Raw genomic sequence first — 24,657 nt, 5'->3', positions numbered from 1 at the left:
ACAAAAATAAATTTACTGACGTCGTTACTATAAAGAAGCAAATTCAATTTTGTTCAAGTGTAAGCTGCCAGTGCTTGGGTGTGATATCAAGGAAATCCAACTGACTTCGTAAACTACGAAAATAAAATATGCGAGCTCGTGAATTATTCAATTTTCTCACACAAAGGCTTACAACTGTCAGTTTAAATAACTTCTGCAAAACATAAAGGATATTCGTGTCTTTCCGATATTAATATATCTAATATATCATTTGTAAGAAACAACGATGTAAAGTTTATTGATGTAACAAATTCTAATTTTAAATATTAATAAAAGCGATTTCACAATATTGGTTCATCAAAATTAATTGACTTTTAAAGTCAAACACTATTTACAATAAACATAAAATTTGTACCACTTGAAACTTTGCATCTATTTCATTTTTAACATTATTATAAATATATAGTTATTTCGTTATATAAAAAGTGTAAGAAATTTTTAATAAACTTACTATACTTAACTACTACTAATATGTTTGTAAAGGTACATCATTATTCTGCATAAATATATCTGCAAGCATATGAATATTATTTAATTTGTATGAAGAGTTTCAATATAAATATTTACATTTAAAAGAAAAAAATATTACATACATATTTTAAAACGAAGTTTAATAAAGTACCTAATTTGTTTATACAACAGTGAAAACAAACAAATAGATTTTCGCTCATAAATATCGTTTACCAATCACAACATATACATACTATGGTAAGCTCATGAGATCACTAATTCAACATAGTCCTTTTGGTTTTCACAATTAATCGGCTCATTACAAAGATTTAATCGTACAAATCTCGTCTAGAAATCGTTGAAACCGTACAAAAGCTGCTACTAGTCACCTCATCGGTACTCTCCGTTGATCAGGATATGTCAGCATTTTCGATTTTACAGAGAAACCTGCGGCGATGTAAGCCTCATGAGTCCCCATTGGGAGCCATCGTGACCGTGCTGCAGTTAGCACGTGTGGATCGTGTTGAACTCCTTCGCAATCCCATTCCACCGACGCGATTCAATAGTATTAAATTATCGCTCTTCCTTTTCCCGGGAAAATTACAAAATAAGAGTTCGCGCATACCTTTCCGAAAGTTCTTAGACAGGAACGCGTACAATAGCGGATTAATTCCAGAGTTGAAGTATGTGATCAGGAAGGTCAGTGGTGTTAAGAGAGCGCTGAAGTCACTCGTACCCCGGTAGCCGCTCGACCAGTTTTGCCACATCTTGCGTGCGTGAAACGGTAGATTGCATATGGCAAAGGTTAGCACGACGACAATCAGCATGCGCACGACACCGCGGCGCGCGCGCAGCACATTTCGGGAGAGGTGGCTCAAATGATGACAGTTTCGAGTTTCATGTGATTTTGAACTTCTCGGCGGTGTTGGTACTTTCCTCTGTGATTAGAAAAGCATCGTTAATTTAAGTTACGTATATGTAATATACACTAAACATAACTACGAGACATTTCTGTTATTTATATAATCTACCTTACGTTTTGGGCACCATTTAGACGCTACAAAATTATACCTGACTACATCTTGCACAATTCACAGAATATTTTATAAATAAAAACTATTTTTTTATATCCATGAACCTTAAAATGCATTTGCTGAAAACATATTTTTTATTTTGTAATGATAATAGAGCCCTTCTACGCTTCATTACATCATTATTGTCGTGTCTGTCACTGTGAATATGTTGTATTCAAATAAAATTAAGTCGTGACAAATATTGTATGCAATTGTTCGTGTAAAGTTATTTCTTCAAGAGAACTTAAGCTAGTTATTGTGTCGTTAGCAAATATTACTTCCTAAATTTTAAGCCGAGCATTGAGAGCTCTAAAACTTTACCGAAGCGTTATACTTATATAATGCATAGTGTTTTGAACACCGTAAGCGCCAATATGCATTGTCTTAGAAACTACTTCATCATATTTAAGTGCGCACAGGGGGCAATAATTTATACAATACTAGTTCCCCGTAGGAATCATCATTTACGAATGGATGCTTTCAATTGGATTATTAATTGTTTACATTTTAAATAATCGAGAAAACCCTATTCAATAATCCAGTTATATGGTAACAGTATTTGTTAAATTTTAACGAATGATTAGGATTTGTCTTGTTAATTATATTATATTTTATTGCCGGTTGGTTACCAACATCAATATTATTTTATACATAATATACATACATTTATACAATAATAATTACAACAATAATAGTTCCTCCTATATATATATATATATATATATATATATATATATATATATATATATATATATATATATATAGTTAGTTAGTTATAGTTATATATGAGGAACTATTTACAAATAAAAAAATCAATGAGCCGTAATGGCCCAGTGGTTAGAACGCGTGAATCTTAACCGATAATCGTAGGTTCAAACCCGGGCAAGCTCCACTGAATTTTCATGTACTTAATATGTGTATATGTGTTTATAATTCATCTCGTGCTTGACGGTGAAGAAAAGCATCTTGAGGAAACCTGAATGTGTCAAATTTCACTGAAATTCTGCCACATGTATATTTTACCAACCGCATTGGAGCAGCGTGATAAGATAAGCTCCAAACCTTCTCCTCAAAAAAGGAAAAGAGGCATTAGCCCAGTAGTGGGATATTCACAGACTGTTACCGCTTAAAAAATCAAACATTTATTTGCGAAAAGGAACGTAAATACGTTGTGAATCTTTTAACGTGTATTGATAGTGCATAATATTGCGTTATTATAATGTGACGTATTATTAGATGATATATCACTATCATTTTAAGTAGATACTCTTAACTAATACACAATAAGATCGTGAACGTTTACACATAGTTGTATTAAAATAAATGAACGAACGGTGTTGTAAAGAGACGTGACTGAGATGTCTCAGTGTTATTACGCAAGGATATATCCTTTATTCTCCGTTGCCAGTGTTTGTATTAATCAGGATTTAAAAACAAAGCGTCCTTATTTTCAAATTTATAAAAGAAATAAAAGCTTATCGTCTTTTCCAGTTTGATTTTGGATGCGCATCCGAGCGTTACGACAAAAGCTTATACACGCGTTATCCTTATTCGAACGTGTACGGCTTAAATTCAACAGATAAGAGATTTTGTACAGCCTTTTTAATGCCAAAAAATTTCATTTAAACTTTATTCATTGTCGTTTTAATCATGACTGTCTGTCGCTCGGTATTCTAGGTTTTTTCTTCTTTCCCTTTGTTTAAGCAAATTTATATAAAATCATATAAATAAACGGTAGCACTGTTGAATAATTTATTCGTCACCCACTTGGTTGCGACCGGCTTATCCTTTCTCTCTTATGTGACATAACGAATTGCACTTCAAACTAATGCACTTGCATTTACGTTGCGATATAGTAGCCACAATAGAAGTAATTATGTAAGAAACAGTAGGTACTGTTTCTTACATAATTACTTCTATTCCAAGGTCACTATTGAATGTTAAAATAATAAAAATATTCAAGAAAAATGCGTAAAATAAACACATTTTATATATTATTTACATTCTAATTCATAATATATATATATACTCGTTACTATATATATAACCTTCTTTGACCTTAAATGTCTAACTGCTGGGCAAAAGCTTTCTCCTCTACTTTTAAGGAGACTATACTACTATACTGTCTCTAATACTGGTTGGTATATATATATACAACAGATCTTCATCCTACACATCTAGTTTTCTTCACGACGTTTTTCTACACGATTGAGCACGAAATAAATTATAACATATAAGCACAGCGGACCTTGCGCGTCTTGAACCAGCGATCGACAAATAGGATGAACCTTTACTATCCAATATCTACTATGCAAAAATTCTCATTCTTATCTTTTGAGAAAGCATACAATGTATTATGTTACCAGACATAGACATTACAATAGTAAGACCGCTTGTTTAAAATAAATCTAGATAATTGTCAAAAAACGTTAAACGGTACATATTGTTTTGATATATAATGCGTCAATTTCATTTAAATTGTAAAAACACTGACCTTAACTATCCGAAATATAAACTATCGAATTTTATATAGAAATCTATACAAACTAACGGCTCTACTACTAACTACTTTAATTTGACATTTATATAAAAATAAACATCCAGCAAACACATTAAGCATGTTCCTTCCCAACTAAATCATTTATCTGATAGCGTTACTTGAATCGTAATAAGAAATAAATGATCGCTTATTCGTCTTTTCCAAACGAATACGTGATTTATCTCAATTATGTAGCGAAATGTTGCTTCAGCTTTATATTAACAAATATTTATGTAATATTGTCAGTGTAACGAATCGTTTTAATATTAAGACCGATTTAATGATAAATCATACCGTTCATATTATATGAATACTATTCATATTAAATGATTTAACAAATAATCGCAAACGTAGATTCGTGAGGAATATTTAATAAACTTTAGGTTATCAACTTTAACGAAGTAAGTTTATGCAAATTACAATGAGTATGAATGTCGTCGAGTTTTCTACTGTTGATTTTACCTGAAGAGCTCGGTTTTCTTAAAATATTCTTTTCTTTAGTTATTTTATTCGTTTTTAATTTGTGTAACAGAGACAATTTTTTATAAGCCTTGATTGATATTCGTAATTCGTTCTTTATACAGTCTTGTACGCGTTATTACGAATGACATTTCATCATACTTTTAATGTGAAATATGTATTGCACGTATTTGTATTAAATACTTTAGAGCAAAAACGCTCATCGCGATTGCCTGTTTGCTTGCTTTCCTCTTTTAAACAACACGATTTTTATTTACGGAGTAAGACATCTTTTCATCACGAAAGTTTTTTTTATTGAAATAATCACATTAAATATAACAACACCAAAGGAACCTTCATCTTACTTTTGCAAAATATTTTTTATTATCATTTTTAACGATATTTTATGTATGTGTATATATAATATCAATACACGTAAATCGTAACCTCTCTGTCATCCAATAAATCTTTGTGGAACGAGATGAGATACATAGTAAGTAAACGTCCAATCGAGCAAAGTCAACGGCGTTTATACACCTTTTAAGATTTACGTGTTCTAACCTCTAGACTCGGCTAAATATACTCGAGCTCAGGGATCTCAGCTCGCTGATAAAAATAATCAAAATAAACTTTAGATATTCTAGTAAAATATTACAAGCATTTTTGAATCATACAATACAAGATTAAAAATGGAATTCAAAGTTAATCGAGATTAGCGCATTTAAACAAACAAATCTATTGTATAGACAAATATAATTTATAAATTTACTGTTTACTGAACTTTTATCTAACAAACAATGAAAAGTTCAATTAATATTTCATCGTCATGAAACAATTTCATAATGGAAATGTAGCATAATAATGGCCGATTTTACACTCGAATTGAAAGTTTCTCGCACGGAAACAATCCGAAGTGGTCGTTTGATAAATTATGCCTTGGACTATTTTTGTTTAATACTTTGTATATCTCTTAAAATATCCGTATATATTTATTCAATTAACAAATGTTACAGTTCCTTAATATTAATCTTGTTACCTTAGTGTCAGATGTTCCTAGAGGAGTCCTCTGGGTTTCACAGCTTGCAGCGACAGATTTGTCCACGCGTGGGCACTGCGTTGCACAGCATTTCCCCTGTCCTAGCTGCCCGAGTCCGTGTGAACTCTGCCATAAGCCCACCGCGATTCTTGTGTAGAGCACCTGTACAGTTAACAAAACGAATAAAGATTAAACTTGCTTATAGATTCTCTCGATGGATCTCTTAATTATGATTTTATTTTTGTGTCTATGTCTCGACTAAATCTATGTCTCGACTAAAAAGGGTAAAAGTAGTCCAATATATATCTTACCTAACTAATTTAATATTTGTAGAAAAGGATTCAACTTCCACAAATTTAACGAAAATATTGAACGAAACTAAAATACAAGTAAGGTTCAAGTGCATTCATATTTTTAACAAAACTTAGAAATGTTTATAGCTTGCTTTCAATCTTACTAGACAGGTATATCGTAAACTTTTCATTTTTATTATGTATTCAAATAAACGTTTTGTAATCACTTCCAAATTGTAAATTGAGTAATAATAATATAATACAATACAATACCAGTTTTACACCAAATGCATCTTAATTGCTACGCTTTATGCATAGGAATTGCTATTAGCCTTAATTAAGATCGGTTTCCAGATATAATATATTTTATGGATACAATTAAAGTTATGTAACGATTTCGTTAGTTTTACACAAAAAGGGTACAATTTCGGAAACCGAACAGCGGTTATCTTGCGTCGTGGTCCGTCAGTCACGTACATTGGACTAAGAGCTGTTGTGTGATTCTCACTACACAAGAACTAACTATTTCACCCATTATTCACCCGTGAAATGATGACAACTGACTATTGCGATATACTATTTTGACGCATGTATTCTTGAAATGTAATAATTATTATGATCAATGTTACATATCATTTTCTGACATTTCACGAGCCTCGTGTATTGATAACTCAACTGAGAAAAATGATCGTTTAACCACTAAGTTAGTACAAAATGATTACGATTAAAATTGTGTTGTAAAAATTATATACCAGTGGAAACTTTATATTTCAATAAATCTTGTACGTGTAAGCTCCTTGGAAGAGCTTAGTTAAATGATGAATATATTTTATTAGGGATTAGATTCATGCGACGGACCAATAATCAATATCCCTAGCAGACAAAAAGAAGCGGGACTTAACTGTCCTTGCTCTTGTAAATGAATCCAAGTGTAAATATTGTGATCTTCTATTGAAATATTTTTAATACATATAAAAATATTAACGTGTACGTGTCAAAAATAAAAAAAATGTAAAAAGATTATGCATTGGGAAATAAAATATAATTATTCTACATACCGTAAATATTCATCACATTTTGTTTTTTTTTTAACTTAATAATTGATAAGGACCCATTGAGCCGTCTAACATCTATGCGGAAAAGAAGACAAGTACATTTTAAGGGGTAAACAAGTTCTGATAATGCTAATGAAAATTGACAATAAATAGATGATTTTTGGTCATAAAATATTTATGTGAAAAATATGAGAAGGATTTAACTTTTTGTGCGTAAAGTTGTCCATTTCTCCTATTTAAAAAAAAACCGTTTCCGTTAAACAATTTCTTATTGAGAAAATTTATAGACTATATATATAACATCTCAGTTCGATCCAAGAGGGCGGAGTAGTAACGCTTAACACGGATAAAACCGTAGGGAGCAACTAGTTTTAAATAATACATAACATGACTTTTTGAACGAACGTAAATAATTTGTCAAAATTACATGATTTTAAATTGTAACCAGCTGAAATATTAGGAACAATAGTGTATATCATTTTTAAATCTCTTCGAAGCGCTTTTTTTTTCATGACAGCTTCATTTTATCGACACTCATTCAGTAGGCTTAAAGTAATGAATCTCTACTGATACGGATATCCTTTGCACCACCACACATCAATATATATTGCTGTGTTCCGGTTTGAAGTGTGAGTGAGCCAGCGTAACCGCAGACACAAGGAATGTCATGGGACTGGGTTTGCGGTACATTGAGTGCATATAATGGCAATATTTATGGCAAGAGATATACCGTACTATCAGGTGACCCGTATGAGTACATTTTATTTTTTATTCGAAACTAGATCCTTTTTTTCGTTTTGTTTATTAAAACTCATATTTTGTTACAGGAGATCAGAGTCATGGAAATAAACAACAAACCGGATGCTACGCTGCCGTATTAGTCAATTCTTTTGATAATAATTTGGATAACTTCTCATCACAGTTTTGAATGTAGCCAAAAAATTTTGAAAACCGAAAATTTACAAAATATTTAACCAACGACGGCAAACAGTAATTCGACAACTTTCTGCGCCTCAGTTTGCATGTAAAATAGCCGGGAGCAATTATTTAACCCTTTACAAAGTGTCGGATATACCCAAATATTTTGAATTTTATACTGCTAATTTACCGCTGAAAATTAGTTTTGATAATTTCGTGATGAGTCACGAACTCAACTTTGTTTTATAATTACTTTGTACATTAAATAAAACATCACATTTTGAAGTGAAATCATTCGAATAATTAACAATTTAAATGTGTTTTACATATAGTTTGTCATAATAAGCCAGCAAAACCCAGCAGACGTTACCCGGTATACCTACATATATAAAAATTGTCATGACTGTCTGTTGAGTTCTGAAGGCTATACAAGATAATGTGCTGTAGTGACAAAGTCGATGTCGATTTTAAAACCCTTTCAACGAAACAATACATACATGGAAAATGGCACGGTTATAAACAATCGGTGCCGAAGTTTTTAATCTTAAAAAGAGATCAATTTATATATCGATTTTAATATAATAAAGGTAGGAAGGCAGACGAGCAACTGAATATCGTATATGGAAAGGATAGTAGTTTTCCATTCCAGTTAGGATAATAGTTTTCCATTCCAATCCAGAAAATACTAACAAACATACAAAACTTTTTCTTTCATGATTTACCTTGGATATTACTAATGACTGTATTTTATGTCCCTTGTACCTTTAGTCACACTGGCTCACATACATTTCAAACACGATTACAACATTACTAAGTATTGCTGTTTGGCGGTAGAATATATGATGAGTTGGTGGTACCTCCCAGGTGGGCTTACACAAATCCCTACCATCAAATGAAACTATGAGAGTCATAAACAGACGAACTTGAACAAATCCCGACACCAGGTTAGAAAGTGTTATGTTTAGTGTATTAATAAATATTAATACAGTGTGAATACAGTTCTTAAGTATTTCTACGAAAGTTAAAGACATCTGTCGACAGTATTAATTATTATTGCGCTTCACTTTCACCTCAGAATAAAAAAGATAAGGTTTATATGAGCGGATGGGTTAGAATTGTTTATCATAACAATTTTATTAAGTAAGTTTTGTTTATTTATTTTTTCCCGGTTTCACGCATTAACTAATGCTCAGATTGATATAGAATTTTCATAATATTTAATTATTTATTTGTCTATAGCCTTTGGTCTGACGCACTTAATATGGTATGTTAATATATTGCTTCTTTTTTGAGATACATAGCTTAATATGTAACTTAGGAGGGACAATTTGCTAATCACAAACGCCGTCGAAACCGTATATTTAAAAAATATATGAAAGAATTGCGTTTCTCTAAAATGTCCACAGAAAGTCTCGAACAGCGTATTTCTATTATATAAATAACTCAAAATGATCATTTTTATGTTAAAAATTGTGATAAGCGATAGTATTAATCCTTAACAACGTAATTAGTATATTAATCTTAAACATTTATTAAGATAAGTATTTTTATTTAATAAGCATTTTGAAATTCAAATCAGTGGTTTCAGAAATATTACATGATATGAAAATGAACGCGTGGCTAAATACGTGGCTCGTGTTGTTGTTGAATACACCTAAGCTCATTGCGGGCGAATAGCAGGGTTGACGAATGTTTATAACTAATGGGTTAAAAATCTTGTTTTGATAAACAATATTTAGTATTGCTGCATTCCGGTTTAAAGGGTGTGTGAGCCAATGTAACTTCAGGCAGAAGAGATATACATCTTAGTTCCCAAGTTAGTAACACATTGGTGACCACTTACTATTAGTTGGTCCATATGCCCCTTCACCTACTTATAACAAGAAAACAAAAAACTCAATCTCTCTATGTAAGCTCAGTATTGTATTAAAGAAAATTTCATAACCGTTAAAATATTAAAAATATACTAGCTCAGACAATTTATAAAAAGAAAAAAAAAGTTATTACAATAATACATTCAAAAAGTAATTTAAAAAAAAAACGAATATATCCGAAAATATCAGATAAATTTAAAATTCGAATTGTCTTTCCGGAAAAATGCATATGACACAGGATGCAATACAAAATACGACTTCGTTACATTTTTAAATAATATGATTTGAAAAATCAGTTTTTAAATTCAGTGTATATAAAAAAAAATAAAAAACAAAGGTACATTTGAAATCAATTGATACTGTTATACACTTTATTTTATTCCTTTCTCGCTTGCAATAGCACAGCGTAGTGATCCAACACAAGGTACTTGTGTATTATTTATTTACGAAGCATAGCTGTTTGCTGAGCTCGGTTTCCAGTTATATTTTAAGTTGAAACAACTATTGATCTCTTCTTTTAAAGTACCTTTTATATTAAAATCAAATCGTAATATATATTTAGTGCTCTTGCAAAAGTAAACCGAATAATTGCTTGAATTGATGATGGGGCTTTGTGTAAGACCCTCTGAATTAGTTATTTCTACTACCAATCAATAGTTGTTGTAATACTTCGTAATGCTTTGTTCCGGTTAAAAGAGTAAGTAAGTCAGGTACATCCGATAAGAGACGTGATATTATAACTTAGTTCATAAGGCTGGTGGAATATTGGCGGTATATGAAATGATTCATATTCGTGACACTGAGAATGTCTTAGGGAGTGACCACTTTCCATATACGATATTCAGTTGCTCGTCTGCCTTCCTACCTTTATTATATTAAAATCGATGTATAAATTGATCTCTTTTTAAGATTAAAAACTTCGGCACGGTGCCTTCAATTTTTTCTGTAACATTGATAAATATTACTATAATAATAATAATATCTTTATTTTTCAGGCATCAAGGCCCATAGTTTTGGCACATGATTACACATTCAATACATTTAAATCACACATTAATAATAGTATTCTTCGTATATCTGAAAAAATAAACATTAGTTGAACTTAAGTAAGTTTGGTAACGTGTGTCGTTAGATGGCACTTTTGAAAGGGATGCAATTGAATACTGCAGGCAAAAACAAAATGGCCGCCAATGGAATCACGTTTTCCTATTTATTATTAATACAGTCAATATCGCATATCACATATCACGACCTTTTTCTGCTATAAGCTACGAGTTTGTTCTTAAAGAATAGCCGTATTCTTAGTATATATAGAAATTAATATGTTATGTAAAATAATCCTTACTAGTTCAAAGACGTCACGTGAAGAAGCTTTCGAGACTTTTAGCTCTTTAATTTATGAGAAGTCAATTCATTTAAATTCTTGGAGGGTACACCATTTATATTATGGAGAAAATTCCTTATAAGAATTTATCTGTTATAGAAACATGTTTTGTTAGTGTCTGGTACGGGCTGAAATAAAATCTAAACAAGTTAAACAAAATAGTTTACAAGAACTGCGTATTAACTGTTTTATTAAATTAAACAGATGCAATCATCTTGTTTTTTTCTTGATATTGCTTAGTTTGTCTATTTATTAATTTTTTGATTTCATTAAAAAAACGCCTTTTTGTGTTAAGCTCTAGAGCTTTTTTTTAGCAAAATAAATGGATGTGATTTTAATCGTTCTCTTCACTTGAGTATTCGTGCTATATTAAGAAATAACGATGAGATTAGCCTGCCAACATAACTTCCAATATGTGAATTGCAATCTCATCTTTCTAAGGTAAACCTGGTTCACAATATTTGCTTACAGTATCTGTGATTTAACGAGAAAATGCTTCCCGCGTCCTTGCTTTCAGTCGACACGACATACCTCATGTATGTTCATATTCATATTGTGTATTTTATTTATTTTAATCTGATTTTATTATATTTATTGTGATGTGATTTTAGATCATGCGTTGTTATAGTGTTAATAGATTTGTCATTAAATTTTCAACAAAATTCGTTATAGATAAATGTTAATAAAATTGTTATATTATAAGTGAGTAAATAATATAATTTCAAATAACTTTCCGCAGATTTATGGTGGATAAGGGGATCAAAAGATCCTTACCATAAAATTATGAGGGAGAAGGAGGTTAACCTATCCTGTTGCTCCTTGGGGATTGGATCATAATTATCTCCTAGGGTGTTTCAATCAAATGATATTTTTCCTAAGATTAACTTTCGAATTTCAAATAAATTGAAAACCTAAATTTTGCGTTTAAAAAACTTAATAGTGTCTTTTCGGATTCAAATACGTGTATAGTTTACTGGGCTATACAACTACAACTATAAATGTTATTATTTGGGCTATAATTATTTACTACTACTACTTTAAAAAATGCCATTAAATAATATTATTAGAGCCTACGCGTGCGTTCCTCGTTATATATCAAAGATGAGATATCCGTTTTGACTGAATCAGCTACGATGGCTTTTCTTGATAGGCTATTTAACATTTCGTTGCATTTCAAAGACAAGTAATACAGGAATTAAATGTTATAAATCTTAGTAGTTGTCAATGTATCAAAAAACAGATCTCTTAGTGTGATGCAATCATTTGTTAGTTTAAGAGTTCCAAACCGTTATCATACATTACTAGTTTTAATTACTTAGGCTGCATAGTAACAGATTTCGCTCTTTCTGTGTTTATTGATTTGACATTCGAAAGAAAAACACAACATAGCTTAAGTAATCACCCGCTAAGCAACGTGAAAGTAACACCGTATATAATTACTTACAATTGTTTCAAAATTGAAATTATATGTTGATAAAATAGTTTCATAATTTTTCATTTTTATTCATATTGTGGGAATTCTGCTGTCGGGTCTACTGGGAATTTTATTATAATTTTTACTAAGAAATGCGTAACAAATATGACGATGCATATTACTATGATATTAAAATTTTACTATACAAAATACCACCTCAAACAGAAATTGTACATGTTTTTGTATGATATGATGTCAAGCAATTTTATAATGCATTTTAATTAAATTATTATTTGACTATAGCTTGCGGCTAGCACCGTGTAGATTTTAAGGTATTAAAAAATGCATATATTAAAAAATGTTTACTGGTAGTAGGGCTTTGTTCAAGCTCGTCTGGGTGGATACCACCCACTTATCAGATATTATACCGCAAAACATCATTAATTGGTATTGTTTTGTTCCGGTTTGAAGGGTGAGTGACCCAGTGTAATTACAGGGACCAGGGATATAACATCTTAGTTCCCAAGGTTGGTGGCGCATTGGCGATGTAAGCGATGGTTAACATTTCTTACAATGCCAATGTCTATGGGCATTGGTGACCACTTACCATCGGGCCCGTATCTCGTCCGCCTACCTATACTATAAAAAAAACACTCATCGTCATATTTCAGGCAATTCACTCAAAAAATAATGATTTTTCAGTTTATCGCGTTTAAATAGTAGTAAGAAGTATAACTTTATGCTATTCCAAAGACAGGAGGCGTAAAAAATAAACAACTTTGACACTGAATTGATATGATATCAATGGTCGAGATCTTGAATAATCTATGTATGGTATTCACTATGGATTCATGATAAAATTGCGGCGAAGTTGTTATAAGGTCTTTGAAAGTAAAATTAAAGTTTATAAAATTAGTTATGTGGAATAGTTTTATACGAAAAATATGTATTAATAAAGAATTATTTGTAGTGTCTAATATATTACAGTAACAGCCTTTTTCTTTTTTTTAAGAAAAGGCTTGGAGCTTTTTCCATCACGGTACTCCAATGCGGGTTCGTGGAATATACATGTGGCAGAATTTTAGCGAAATTAGTTTGCCTTAGTTTACAACTCACTAAGGCTAATTAAATTTTATTTTAGGCTAATAAAATTATTTATATTTGTTGAAACTATGTACAGACATTTTTACAATATACAAAATTAAAATAAAAAGAACAAAATACACATTACAAATCTAAAGCTAAAATACGCCGTCTAAAAGATTGTCCTGTGGCATTGTACCCAACACTATTGCCTCTCTGCATCGCTAGTCTCAGCCTTTGGGCTAAATAAGCGCCAGCTTTTGGGTCCCCAGAAGTGTTGACCAGTTTCGTAAAAAGATCTTTTATGATTTTTTTTTGTATCGAACGACCATAGACGGTTGGCGTGGTTGGTGGATGCTTGCCTTTCACGCCGAAGGTTGTGGGTTCGATTCCCACCCAGGACAGATATTTGTGTGCATGAACATGTCTGTTTGTCCTGAGTCTGGGTGTAATTATCTATATAAGTATGTATTTACAAAAGAAAAATAGTATATGTAGTATCAGTTGTCTAGTTTCCATAACACAAGCCTTGTACAAGCTTAATTTGGGATCAGATAGCCGTGTGTGAAAAATGTCCCAGGATATTATTATTATTATTATAGACCTAATGTTCCAAAACACAGCCCCGCAAATTAATATCCATTGGATAAAAGTGAATATTTGCGGCGCTTGAGTATTTGAGCAGCTTTAGCAGCTGCACTGGCTTTACGAGACGTATTCTTGATATGAGATACTGCCAGCGTATCTACGAAAGTTGCATCAAGAACACGTCCCATCGACCATGGCACTAATGTTGCTCCATTGGGTCTCTTGCCATCATCTCTGCATAAACTATTCGGTTCCAAAGTAGCAGGAATCGAAGCTGTGGCAAAAGCCCGACGAAGTATGTCATTAAGAGATCCATGGCGATATGCACGGCCAGCGCTTTTTCGGCAGCAAGTCCATGGCGTCCGAAATGATCCACCCGGGTACCACTGGGACATGTGTGAGGCTCGCACACCTTTAAACCTAAGCGAAGGAACACCGCGATGCGTATCGTTGCCCAATCAAGTTCTGTCCCTAGATTTTTAGAAGGGAGAGCCTGAGCCTGTGGCCTCTCTTTCAGATACAGCTAGCAATCTTGCGTGGTCTGTATCTGAAGTACATTGGAGCAAATTGTGTGTAAGTTTAATACGGGATGAATCCCAGTGTTTCTGACAAGCTATATCTGAGGGACATACTTAATAATATAAATAATACTTACCAATATATAAATCGTGAATGACTCATCTACACATAAATCAGCTTGAAGACGTTATTTGCGCTTGTAGTAGTATTTGTATATTACACACACAGCGACTAAATTCTGAATAAGCCGTTTTGCGTTAGCTCCACGTGCCTTGAACTCTCGCATTAGTATCGTTAGAAGTGTCATGCCATTTGACTTATTATTATTTTCTTACTAATTAGCTCATATATGGAAGTAATTTACCTCGCAAAAAAGGCACAATTAATATAAATACTATAATGATATAAGCTGAGTAAATATTTAATGCCGTAACTGCATAAGATTGGAGAAATGTTTGTCTACATGCTATTGAAGAGGACAATAAATTTCAGTGTAGAGACGAGGCTTTAGTTACGATATCAGAAAGAGTTGTCATTAACATAAATGATGTATCACAGAAAGCGAGGATGTGCATGATTACAAAATGCCTGCAGTTGAAGAAATTCGTGATTAAGCCTTACGTTTAAAATATATTGCTTTATTTATCTTAGTGATTCAAGCATAAGAATTAAATAAATGAGATCGGTAAAATTGTGTTAAAAGTTTATTAAGGATCATATTTTCCATTGCTAAATAACTAATAATTTATTATGTAACTAATAGTAATACATAATCTACTGTACAGTAACAGCCTGTTAATGTCCCACTGCTGGGCTAAGGCCTCATCTCCCTTTTTGAGGAGAAGGTTTAGAGCTTATTCCCCCACGCTGCTCCAACGCGGGTTGGTAGAATACACATGTGACATAATTTCAATGAAATTAGACACATGCAGGTTTCCTCACGACGTTTTCCTTCACCGTCAACCACGAGATCAATTATAATCACAAATTAAGCACATGAAAATTCAGTGGTGCTTGCCCGGTTTAAACCCACGATCATCGGATTCAGATTAAGATTCACGCGTTCTAACCACTAGGCCATCTCGGCTTTTGTGTACTGTACTGTACTTTTGTGTACTGTAATCTACTGTATTATTAACTAATTATCAACAACAAATCAAATCAAAACGGCTATTATTTATTCTTTATGTCAAGCATTTGCGTATGAAGTATTGCAATAACTTATATATCTATACATAGATATTTCTCTAAATACAACTCCTCGATGTTGTTAGAAGAAATAACGTATCTCATTTATAAAGTTTATTTAGTAACTTTGGATGAGAAGCTGAAACGAATTCGATATTGGCTTCTTAAAGTAAAAGGACTTGCCGTTCAAAAGGAAAAACGCTACTTTAAGTACATTACAGTAGTGTAAGTTAATACAAATACATTAATAAAATAAAAAGCAGTTTCTATCAAGTTCATTTGAAGAAAAAAAACTAAAATGAATGACAAGAAACTTTCAGCTAGCTTATAGGTCATCAACATCGTATGTTTAAACGTGGTATGTATAGTATGGAACGAATATAAGTTTTATCAAATATAATTGGTGAATGAAATATTAACCCACCGACAAGTGAATGTTTCAGTATCACAGAAAAAATATTGGTTTTCTATTATTGAAACTATTAAGTTTGGTAGGTTAATATTTCGTACAATGTCTATGAGCGGTGGTGACCACTTACAATCTGGTGGCCAACTATATATAACTGCAAACTGTAACGAATTTTGTTAATGTATTTTATTTTTGTTTTGATTTATGCCTTCCAAAACTACCAGTGTCCAAGAGGTTTCTTCCACTCTTCCAACACCCATAGAAAGTTGATGAAATTAAATTGTTGTTAGGCGTTTGACAAATATAGAGTCAACTTTTAAAGGAAAGATATTAAGCGGAATTTTCGGCATTTTAACCGAATATTCGTCTAAATACGAATATTCGGCCAATTTCTACTAATTAGGTCAACGTAGTTGGAGGGATAATCGACGGTCCGGGCGCTATTATGGAGAATGCTGACAAATGTATTGCGGATATAACAGCAGGGTGTATATCTTTTAAAGGCCTCGGTAACTATTTTAATAAATATTTGCGGAATTTTAGTATGGAAACCTTGCCCCAAGTATGAAAGTACTTTGCGGGGTTGGAAGCTTTGTGTTAAAAGTTTATTTAGGATCACATTCCTTTATACTTAAATTGAAATTGCAAAATCTGATGATAAATAAGTAATAATTTATTATATAAATAATATATATATATATTATTTCGAAATATTATTCACTAATTATCAACAATAATTCGAATCGAAACAGCTATATTTTTATATAGAGCTATAATCGAAACAATTCTCTCTATTTATATCTCACGCAATTGTGTATGTAATATTGCAATAACTTGATATTTTCACGAATCGTTATTAATTACAGTCCGATATATACGCGACAAAGCAAAAGCTAGCTTAAGGCCAAAACTTTAACAGATTTAACGCTCTTTCGATGCTTAAAGGATTAAGCGTACATAGATAAGTACTTAGCATTCAGCGAGATTCGATTTACATATTAAGAGAGATAGATGCGCTGGACCGAGGAAATTTTCCTTTAAAGTTAAGTAAAAGAAAATACGAACCGTTCTAACGATGATTCTGATGATGTTTATGCCTAAGAAAAATATGTAACTTGGTCCAAGTGGCATATTTTTTAGTCATATTCAAATTAACTGTAATAAGGAGACGTAAAAATGAATTTGTTTACAAAGTAATAGATTATCGAATAATTCGTAAAAATTCAATCAGAGTATGAAATAAATTATATTTTGATTAAAAATATGTATGTGTTTCTAACCGCAAATCATTCTATGATCAGTAAATCGAAAATAATGTCCAAAGTCAAAACTTGAATTGCTTGAAAACAAATAGCAAGTTCTTTGAATAGGATGGAAGTTCGATTGATATAAATCAACAGTCTTTCATAGCGATAATAATAAAAAAATAGAATACACTATAATAGTATATATTAGGTTATTTAACTTGCTGGTAAATTCTATTAGTCATTAGTATATTAACTTTATTTCATTTAAAAGCATTTACATGTTCAAATTGAAATCTAAATGGTTTAATCTGTTTGCAGTTTCGGTTATTTCAAAAAGTTAGCAAAAAAGTCAATTACAATAAAAGGGTCGTCATATTTGGCCGACATAAATCATTTTACCTACTGTTATTTTTACATATGTAGTATATAAACAGAATATATTTTACGTATAAAGTCAACAATAAAATTATCGTATTATATTTTGTGGGATAATAAATTCATTGGAGAAGACATTTCGTAGGAAAGCCTTGTAATGTTTAATATAAATGGAATAAAATATTATGAACAAACGATATAGTCATAATATAATAAAACCGTATATATATGTCAAAGATAATAAATTTAAGCGGATATACGACTTAGAATAGTAACACCACACAACGTGATGTATGTCATGCAGGTTGGTCGGTTGTCAGACGTCAAGAGTGAAAAATATAAGATGGGTGCCTATTTTATTATGTAGCCGACTGATGGAAATATAAAGTATAAAGGAGTATGTCAATAGCGCGTATGATCATTTTGTCGAGCGACCCCCTTGGTCTCTTGGTCTCTTGCTCTCAGGACAGCGCCAGCGCCGGACGTGCGCACTGACTGATTTAATAAAATCAACATATTGGACGACAATGACGGCCATTAAAATGGCAATCCATTTGAATCCGCGACATATATATTTGATAATTCTCGGTTTTTCGGATATCGAGAGTACAGAGAATGTGGCTGCGTTTGCACGTCTACACTAGGTCGTCATCTTCTGGTCAGTTAGCTAGTCCTCGATTAGGATATAATGTACATAGTTGTAGTTCAAACTATGTTGTATTTAATTCAAAGAACTTAAAAAGTAACTAAAAATACAGTGTTTTATAATCTATTACTTATGAAATATTTAATCCACAGACCACACGTACGTTTTTTACTTTAGAGACCCACTTTATATTAAAAAAGTTGTTATAAATGCCTTTACTTTGAAAGTCTACGTTTATGATGCACGGATTAGTGCGAAGAAATCTTAAAAATAAATGCCCTAATAAAAGGTGGGGTACCTTTTACATATGAAATACAAATATAAAATGCTATAATATCTTTGAATATATGCTTTGTTTTTAGCTTATATAGAAAAAATATTGAATAAAATGTCAAATTTTTATTATAAACATTTGAATGACTTTCAAAGGCGTAATATTTAGGCAGAAGAAATCAAAACTCAATTATGATATTCATTCAATAGCTTTTCAACAGCCTCCATTAAACATTTACTTACTAACAAAGCCTTTGGTTAATTACTACAACAATGATTATATCCCTCGGACAGATTTAACAGCGGATATAAATAAAGTCTTTTACTTGATTTTACAGGATTAATCCAGTAAAAATTTCAAGGGTTGATAGTGATCAAAAACATAAAACAATAAAATATGCAACTGCGCAAGTGTGAATTCCGGGGCATGGAATTGTAATTACGCCCAACATAAAAACTCCGGACTTCTACTGAGAATTCCTTAATGGAAAAACCCAATAACTTTTTAATGACCCGATCCGGAGTTTGAACCAAAACCTTGGGATCTAATCTTGGGATACGCAAGCCAGTAACTAGATCATCGAAGGACTTATTACAATTACTAAAATATTACAAATTAACGAAGGAAAAAATTTATTAACATAATTCTAGAACGTAAACTTTTAAGTCAAGGCTGCATAATTTTCAAGCAAATGCGATTTAACAAGAACTCGGTTCGAATATGAATATAGATGAACATTGTGGCTTCATATAACAGTTTGAATATTTTATAACTTATTTAATTAATTAAATGTATTGCGTAAAAAAAAACATTTATTTATACTTCTATAATCATTTTTACCGAAACCGAGATGGACTAGTGATAAGAACGCGTGAATCTTAAACGATCCTCGTGGGTTTACACCCGAGCAAGCACCACTAAACTTTCATGTGCTTAATTTGTGTTTTTATTTCATCTCTTGCTTAACGGCGAAGGAAAAATATAGTGCTGAAACCTGCATGTGCCTAATTTCACTGAAATTCTGCCACGTGGCACGTGGTATTCCACCAAACCTTCTCCTCAAAAAGGAGAGAAGGCCTCAGCCCTGCAGTGAGATATTCACAAGCTGTTACTATATTGATAATGACTAATATATATTTATTTTACTTATTATAAAACTGACAGTTTTATATATTAATTTGAGCCGCTACTTATTAGACTAATTTTAAGAACAAGGTTTTTCTAAGAGTGGGTCGGATAATTTCCCAAAGGACTGTATAAAAACCTTGAGGCATGATTCCTATAATAAGTTCGTTTTCTATTTACGTAATAACACCTATTATAAGAAAATGCTTAGTATAAAATTGTTGTTAACGATAAAACTTCATTAAAATGTTCTAAATGTTCTACTGACTAAAAAGGAAGTACTGAAAATGCTAATTTTTATTGAAGCACCGTTCATGACAAAATTCATCTCAAAAAGATCATGACAAAAAGATTGAAATTCTGTAATAAAATGTGTTTAATAATTTAAATGAAACTCTGTAATAAAAATGTGTATAATAATTTAAAAAATAAAAATAATTTTTCGGTAGTATTTTCTATTTATATACTTCTATATTAAAATAAAATAATTGATTTTTTCAAAATACATATTCCTTTTGCCGTGGAGTACCGGCTTAGAATAGTACTCCCCCAATCTCATCCCGTGGGTGTCGTAAGAGGCGACTGAGGGACGGGGAAAGGGGGGGATGGGCAGCAGCGTCTCCCCCCCATAAACATCTCACCCCCCTACTGCGCTCGCCAACACGCCTGCCCAGCGCGGCGAGTATGGGCAAACCCTCCTAAATGGCAGATGCGCCCAAAAAATGCCCCCAGTTACCGGCAAGCCCGCTATTCCAGCCAGGTGGACCGACGACCTTAAGAAGGTGGCGGGCACCAACTGGATGCGGAAGGCGGAGGACAGGGAGCTTTGGCGCACCTTGGGAGAGGCCTATGTTCAGCAGTGGACAACGATTGGCTGTTGATTGATTGATTGATTGATATTCCTTAATTTATTTATATTTACATCTCTGTTTACAAGCTTTTATTTAACTTGCAATACTGGCTAGTTTGTTTAGTTCACATCATTACCTGGAAACTGAACATAGGTTTGGCTCCAAGGTAAGGCTGACAGGGAACGCATAAACAGCAAACACACGAAACTTAGTTAATTGAGCACGTTAGTGCCTTAACCACTTGTATATTGTGGAGACCGGGTTGGCCTCAAACCATCCGTGAATGTTTCTAAGAAAGATTAGTCTAAGAAAGGCAATCAGTATTAGAGGTCTGTCAAATTCGTTTGTCATATAGTTTATGCACTCTAACCCCAATTAAATGGCACGCGAATATTGCGTTGTACTGCACTTTATGATCGCGCTGCCATTTTTATGTTTTTTTGGAAGCTTTTCACTTGCAAAATATACAAACCCATTAATTAATAATTTTCGTTAAATATATAAATTAAGTGTAATTATAAAAAATTAAATGTATGTATTAATAAAGACGTTTGTTTGTTTTTCGTATTATATTCCTTAATTTATGATTTCACATAATAATTTTCATGTGCTTAATTTGTGATTATAATTCATCTCGTGCTTTGGTGAAGGAAAATATCGTGAGGAAACCTGTATGTGTCTAATTTCACTGAAATTCTGCCACATGTATATTCCACCAACCCGTATTGGAGCAGCGTGGTGGAATAAGCTCCAAAGCTTTTCCTCGAAAAGGGAGCAGTGGCCTTTAGCCCAGCAGCGGGACATGCACAGGCTGTTACGGTTACGGTATATAACAATCGTAGTGTAATAAAAATGTATAATAATATAAATACAATATAAATGAGTTTGTAGATAAGGTAAACAAAATATGAATGAATGCATTAATTATATATCAATATTTATTCGCTTATATTTATCACGTATAATTAGTAGCTTTCATAATAATGGTAACTGGTGGTCTTTAGGAGACGTGAAGGTTGCAAGTTCATTCCTGATCCATTACGCTGCTGGCATATCCAACCCAACGATAGGCTCAATACGATATGATACGATAAACTTAATTGGCTCTATGGTGTAGTAGCCTGAGTCAAAGTCAAAGTCCGAACAATAATAGTTATTAAGTTATTGTCTAGAAATTATTAGAAGCTCTCGAAGTGACATTCTCCCGCATTCCGAAAAGCACGTATAACTGTTGGTTTTACATCTCATCTCTTCGATCGTGTCAGATTGCCAACCAGCCTTTATGCTATACTATTTCCTGCTTAGATGATCAAAATTGGCCGCCGTGACCGAGGATATTAAACACACTTTAACTGTCATTTATAAAAATTAATACGAACATTAATAAGCATTTCTCTAAAAATAAGTGTATATTATAAATTCTTCAAACGATACATTTGTTCTTTGTTTGTCTTCTCATCTGTTTTAAAATTAACTTATTCTGCTTCATTACATTCTAAAAATTAATTAAATCAACGAAGTTAAAAGTTAAGTTAATTACTTCTAGACGTTGCACACGAATATCAGTAGAATCATAGACTTTAATTTATACACGTAGACGATAAAATTATGCAAAGTTCAGTGTCCTCTAATTGTTTCGTCATAAAATAGAATGTCGTCTTCTATTTTAATTTTTTTAAAGCTAGACTGCTGCAATGGATATAGCATGATAGTTACATTTTACTTACAATAAATAATAAAAATAAATTTTGAAAATTAAATGCTTATGGGTTAGGAAAAACTTAAGATGATTTTTTTTTCATGAAATACAGACAAAGTTATTAAAAATATGAACGAAGTCCAAACTTAATGACGCTAAACCTCTTTAGTGTCACTCTCTCTAATAAAAAGAATATGTCTGTCATTGTAACCACGCTCCGTCTTTTTATTTAATCTTTCGCTATCCTAGCTCTGTAAATCTATATACTAATAGTAGTTTTCATTAAAAGTAACATGATAACATATTATCATAGAATTCATACGTCAAAGAACATTCGGGCGTTGAATCGAACTCCGGAAAATTTCAGAATTTAAAATCTGTTACATTTATAGTTCATTGGCTGCTTTATAAGTCTTCGGTGTTTTGAAAATATTTACAAGATACGATAAGATTTATAGTAAATACCTCACTTTTTTACTTAACTACCCGACATTGTACTGATAATTAATGATTTATAATTATTTTAAAAGGCGTTGTTTAAATAATAACTTTGGTGAATGGTTAAACGGTATTTTTCAAGCTTAAAATACAATAATATCCCCTTTGTATAAAACATTAAAAAAAATCTAAGTTAACTATCAAAGATAAATATGTGCTTTCGCTGAATTTGCCGTAGACATTATTTACAGACTTAGAAATATATTATACAAAAATAATTCGATGATATAGATAATAAATTTTCTTTTAAAGTCTAAATTATTAAAATGATTAAAAACTTGAAATTTGAGAAAATTGAGAAATTTTTAATTAAAATTAGTTTCTAAGGACTAACCTTTGTCTTACGCACAAATTATTTACGAAATACATAGTTGCTTAAACTACAGTGGGTTTTGTAAATATCTATAATCCCCTATATTTGATAATGAGACTTATTATAAACCATTTTTAAATCTAAGCTTTGAGGACATACCTAACAATACGATCGATATTAATAAGTATTTTAAAATCTCCTATAATATAAGCATTCGGAACGATTGACTGATCATAGAAAATTAAAACATAATATAAAGTGGTTTTAAATTAGCAATAATGTAAAGGATTGCTATTGTTACAATGTAATGGTTATTATTAGTAAGTTAGTGAAAAAAAAAACAAATTACAATCTAGCAGTTCAGACATAAGCGGACGAACGCTTTAATAATGAATGATTAAACAAAAGACTTGCACTTATGCTTATTTCAATAATCCAACTAAAGATTGATATTGCTCGACTACAACTTCTAAAAAACGTATACCGATATTCGAAAGCATTTAACGAATAAATAAACAATAAAAGACTTTTAATCTCTTTGAAATTAACTTACTAAATAATCCGACTCCACACTATAAATAAATCCTTCTTGGAGTTACTCTTTATGTAATAAAATTCCGCTGTCATTTTTATTATGTACAAATGTAGCCATCACGGGTCGTTCGGGAAATGGACGACATAAGAGAGTGTGACGCTGATATTAAACTATAATGATTTTAAACTTTTCGCTCGTGGCTTTTATTTTGCAGTCTATGTCCTTTTCTGTACCTCTAATAACGTGTACGTAAAATTTCACGATCGTCGGTTAGTAGTTAAAACGTAAAAGGTAACCAATAAAAAAAGAAATAAAAAACTCTTTCGCATTTATAATATTAATAAGAATTTTATATATACAAAGAACAGATTGTTGCTTCAATGTTTAAGGTGCAGCTTTTTTCTAATTAGTTAAAGCTGACTGGGACAGGTGATGAAATTTTATGCCAATTTAGCCGATGATGTTTGTATAGGGATGCACCATTAGCATTTCCCATACAATATCATTAATTTTCGAGATAGTACCCCTCTGATGTAAGGTCCAACTTAACAAAATAATATTGAATCATGCTTTGCATTTAAGCGCCAAGAGCGCTACAGTATACGGTTCGCCTGCGATGCAAAATCGCAGATGTGATGCTTGTGCACACAAGTCTTCCCGACTCCCACTACCATTTCATAAGCCATAGGTTATTGCTCAAACAATGGAATTGCAATTATACTTAAAAAAGCATTTATACATAGCAAAAAATATTTATATATTATCTCAATCAA

The 24,657-nt window shown here is 31.9% G+C and overlaps 1 protein-coding gene across 3 annotated transcripts in view; it reads right to left on the bottom strand.

Moving 5' to 3' along the window:
* Positions 1-464: 464 nt before the first annotated feature.
* LOC126780974 (trissin receptor-like) overlaps positions 465-24,657 on the bottom strand; it is a 116,489-nt gene continuing 92,296 nt past the window's right edge. For all 3 annotated transcript variants that reach the window (XM_050505696.1, XM_050505695.1, XM_050505697.1), the window contains 2 exons: positions 5,597-5,758; positions 465-1,427 (listed from right to left, as the gene is read on the bottom strand). In XM_050505696.1, coding sequence (XP_050361653.1) covers positions 954-1,427; positions 5,597-5,758 — 636 coding nt within the window. In that variant the 3' untranslated portion in view covers positions 465-953. The remainder of the gene's footprint in view (positions 1,428-5,596; positions 5,759-24,657) is intronic.

This window comes from Nymphalis io, chromosome 3, assembly GCF_905147045.1.
Source record: "Nymphalis io chromosome 3, ilAglIoxx1.1, whole genome shotgun sequence".
Lineage (NCBI taxonomy): Eukaryota > Metazoa > Arthropoda > Insecta > Lepidoptera > Nymphalidae > Nymphalis > Nymphalis io.
The sequence above is the reverse complement of the archived record's forward strand: the minus strand, read 5'-3'. Positions and strand labels throughout refer to the sequence as shown.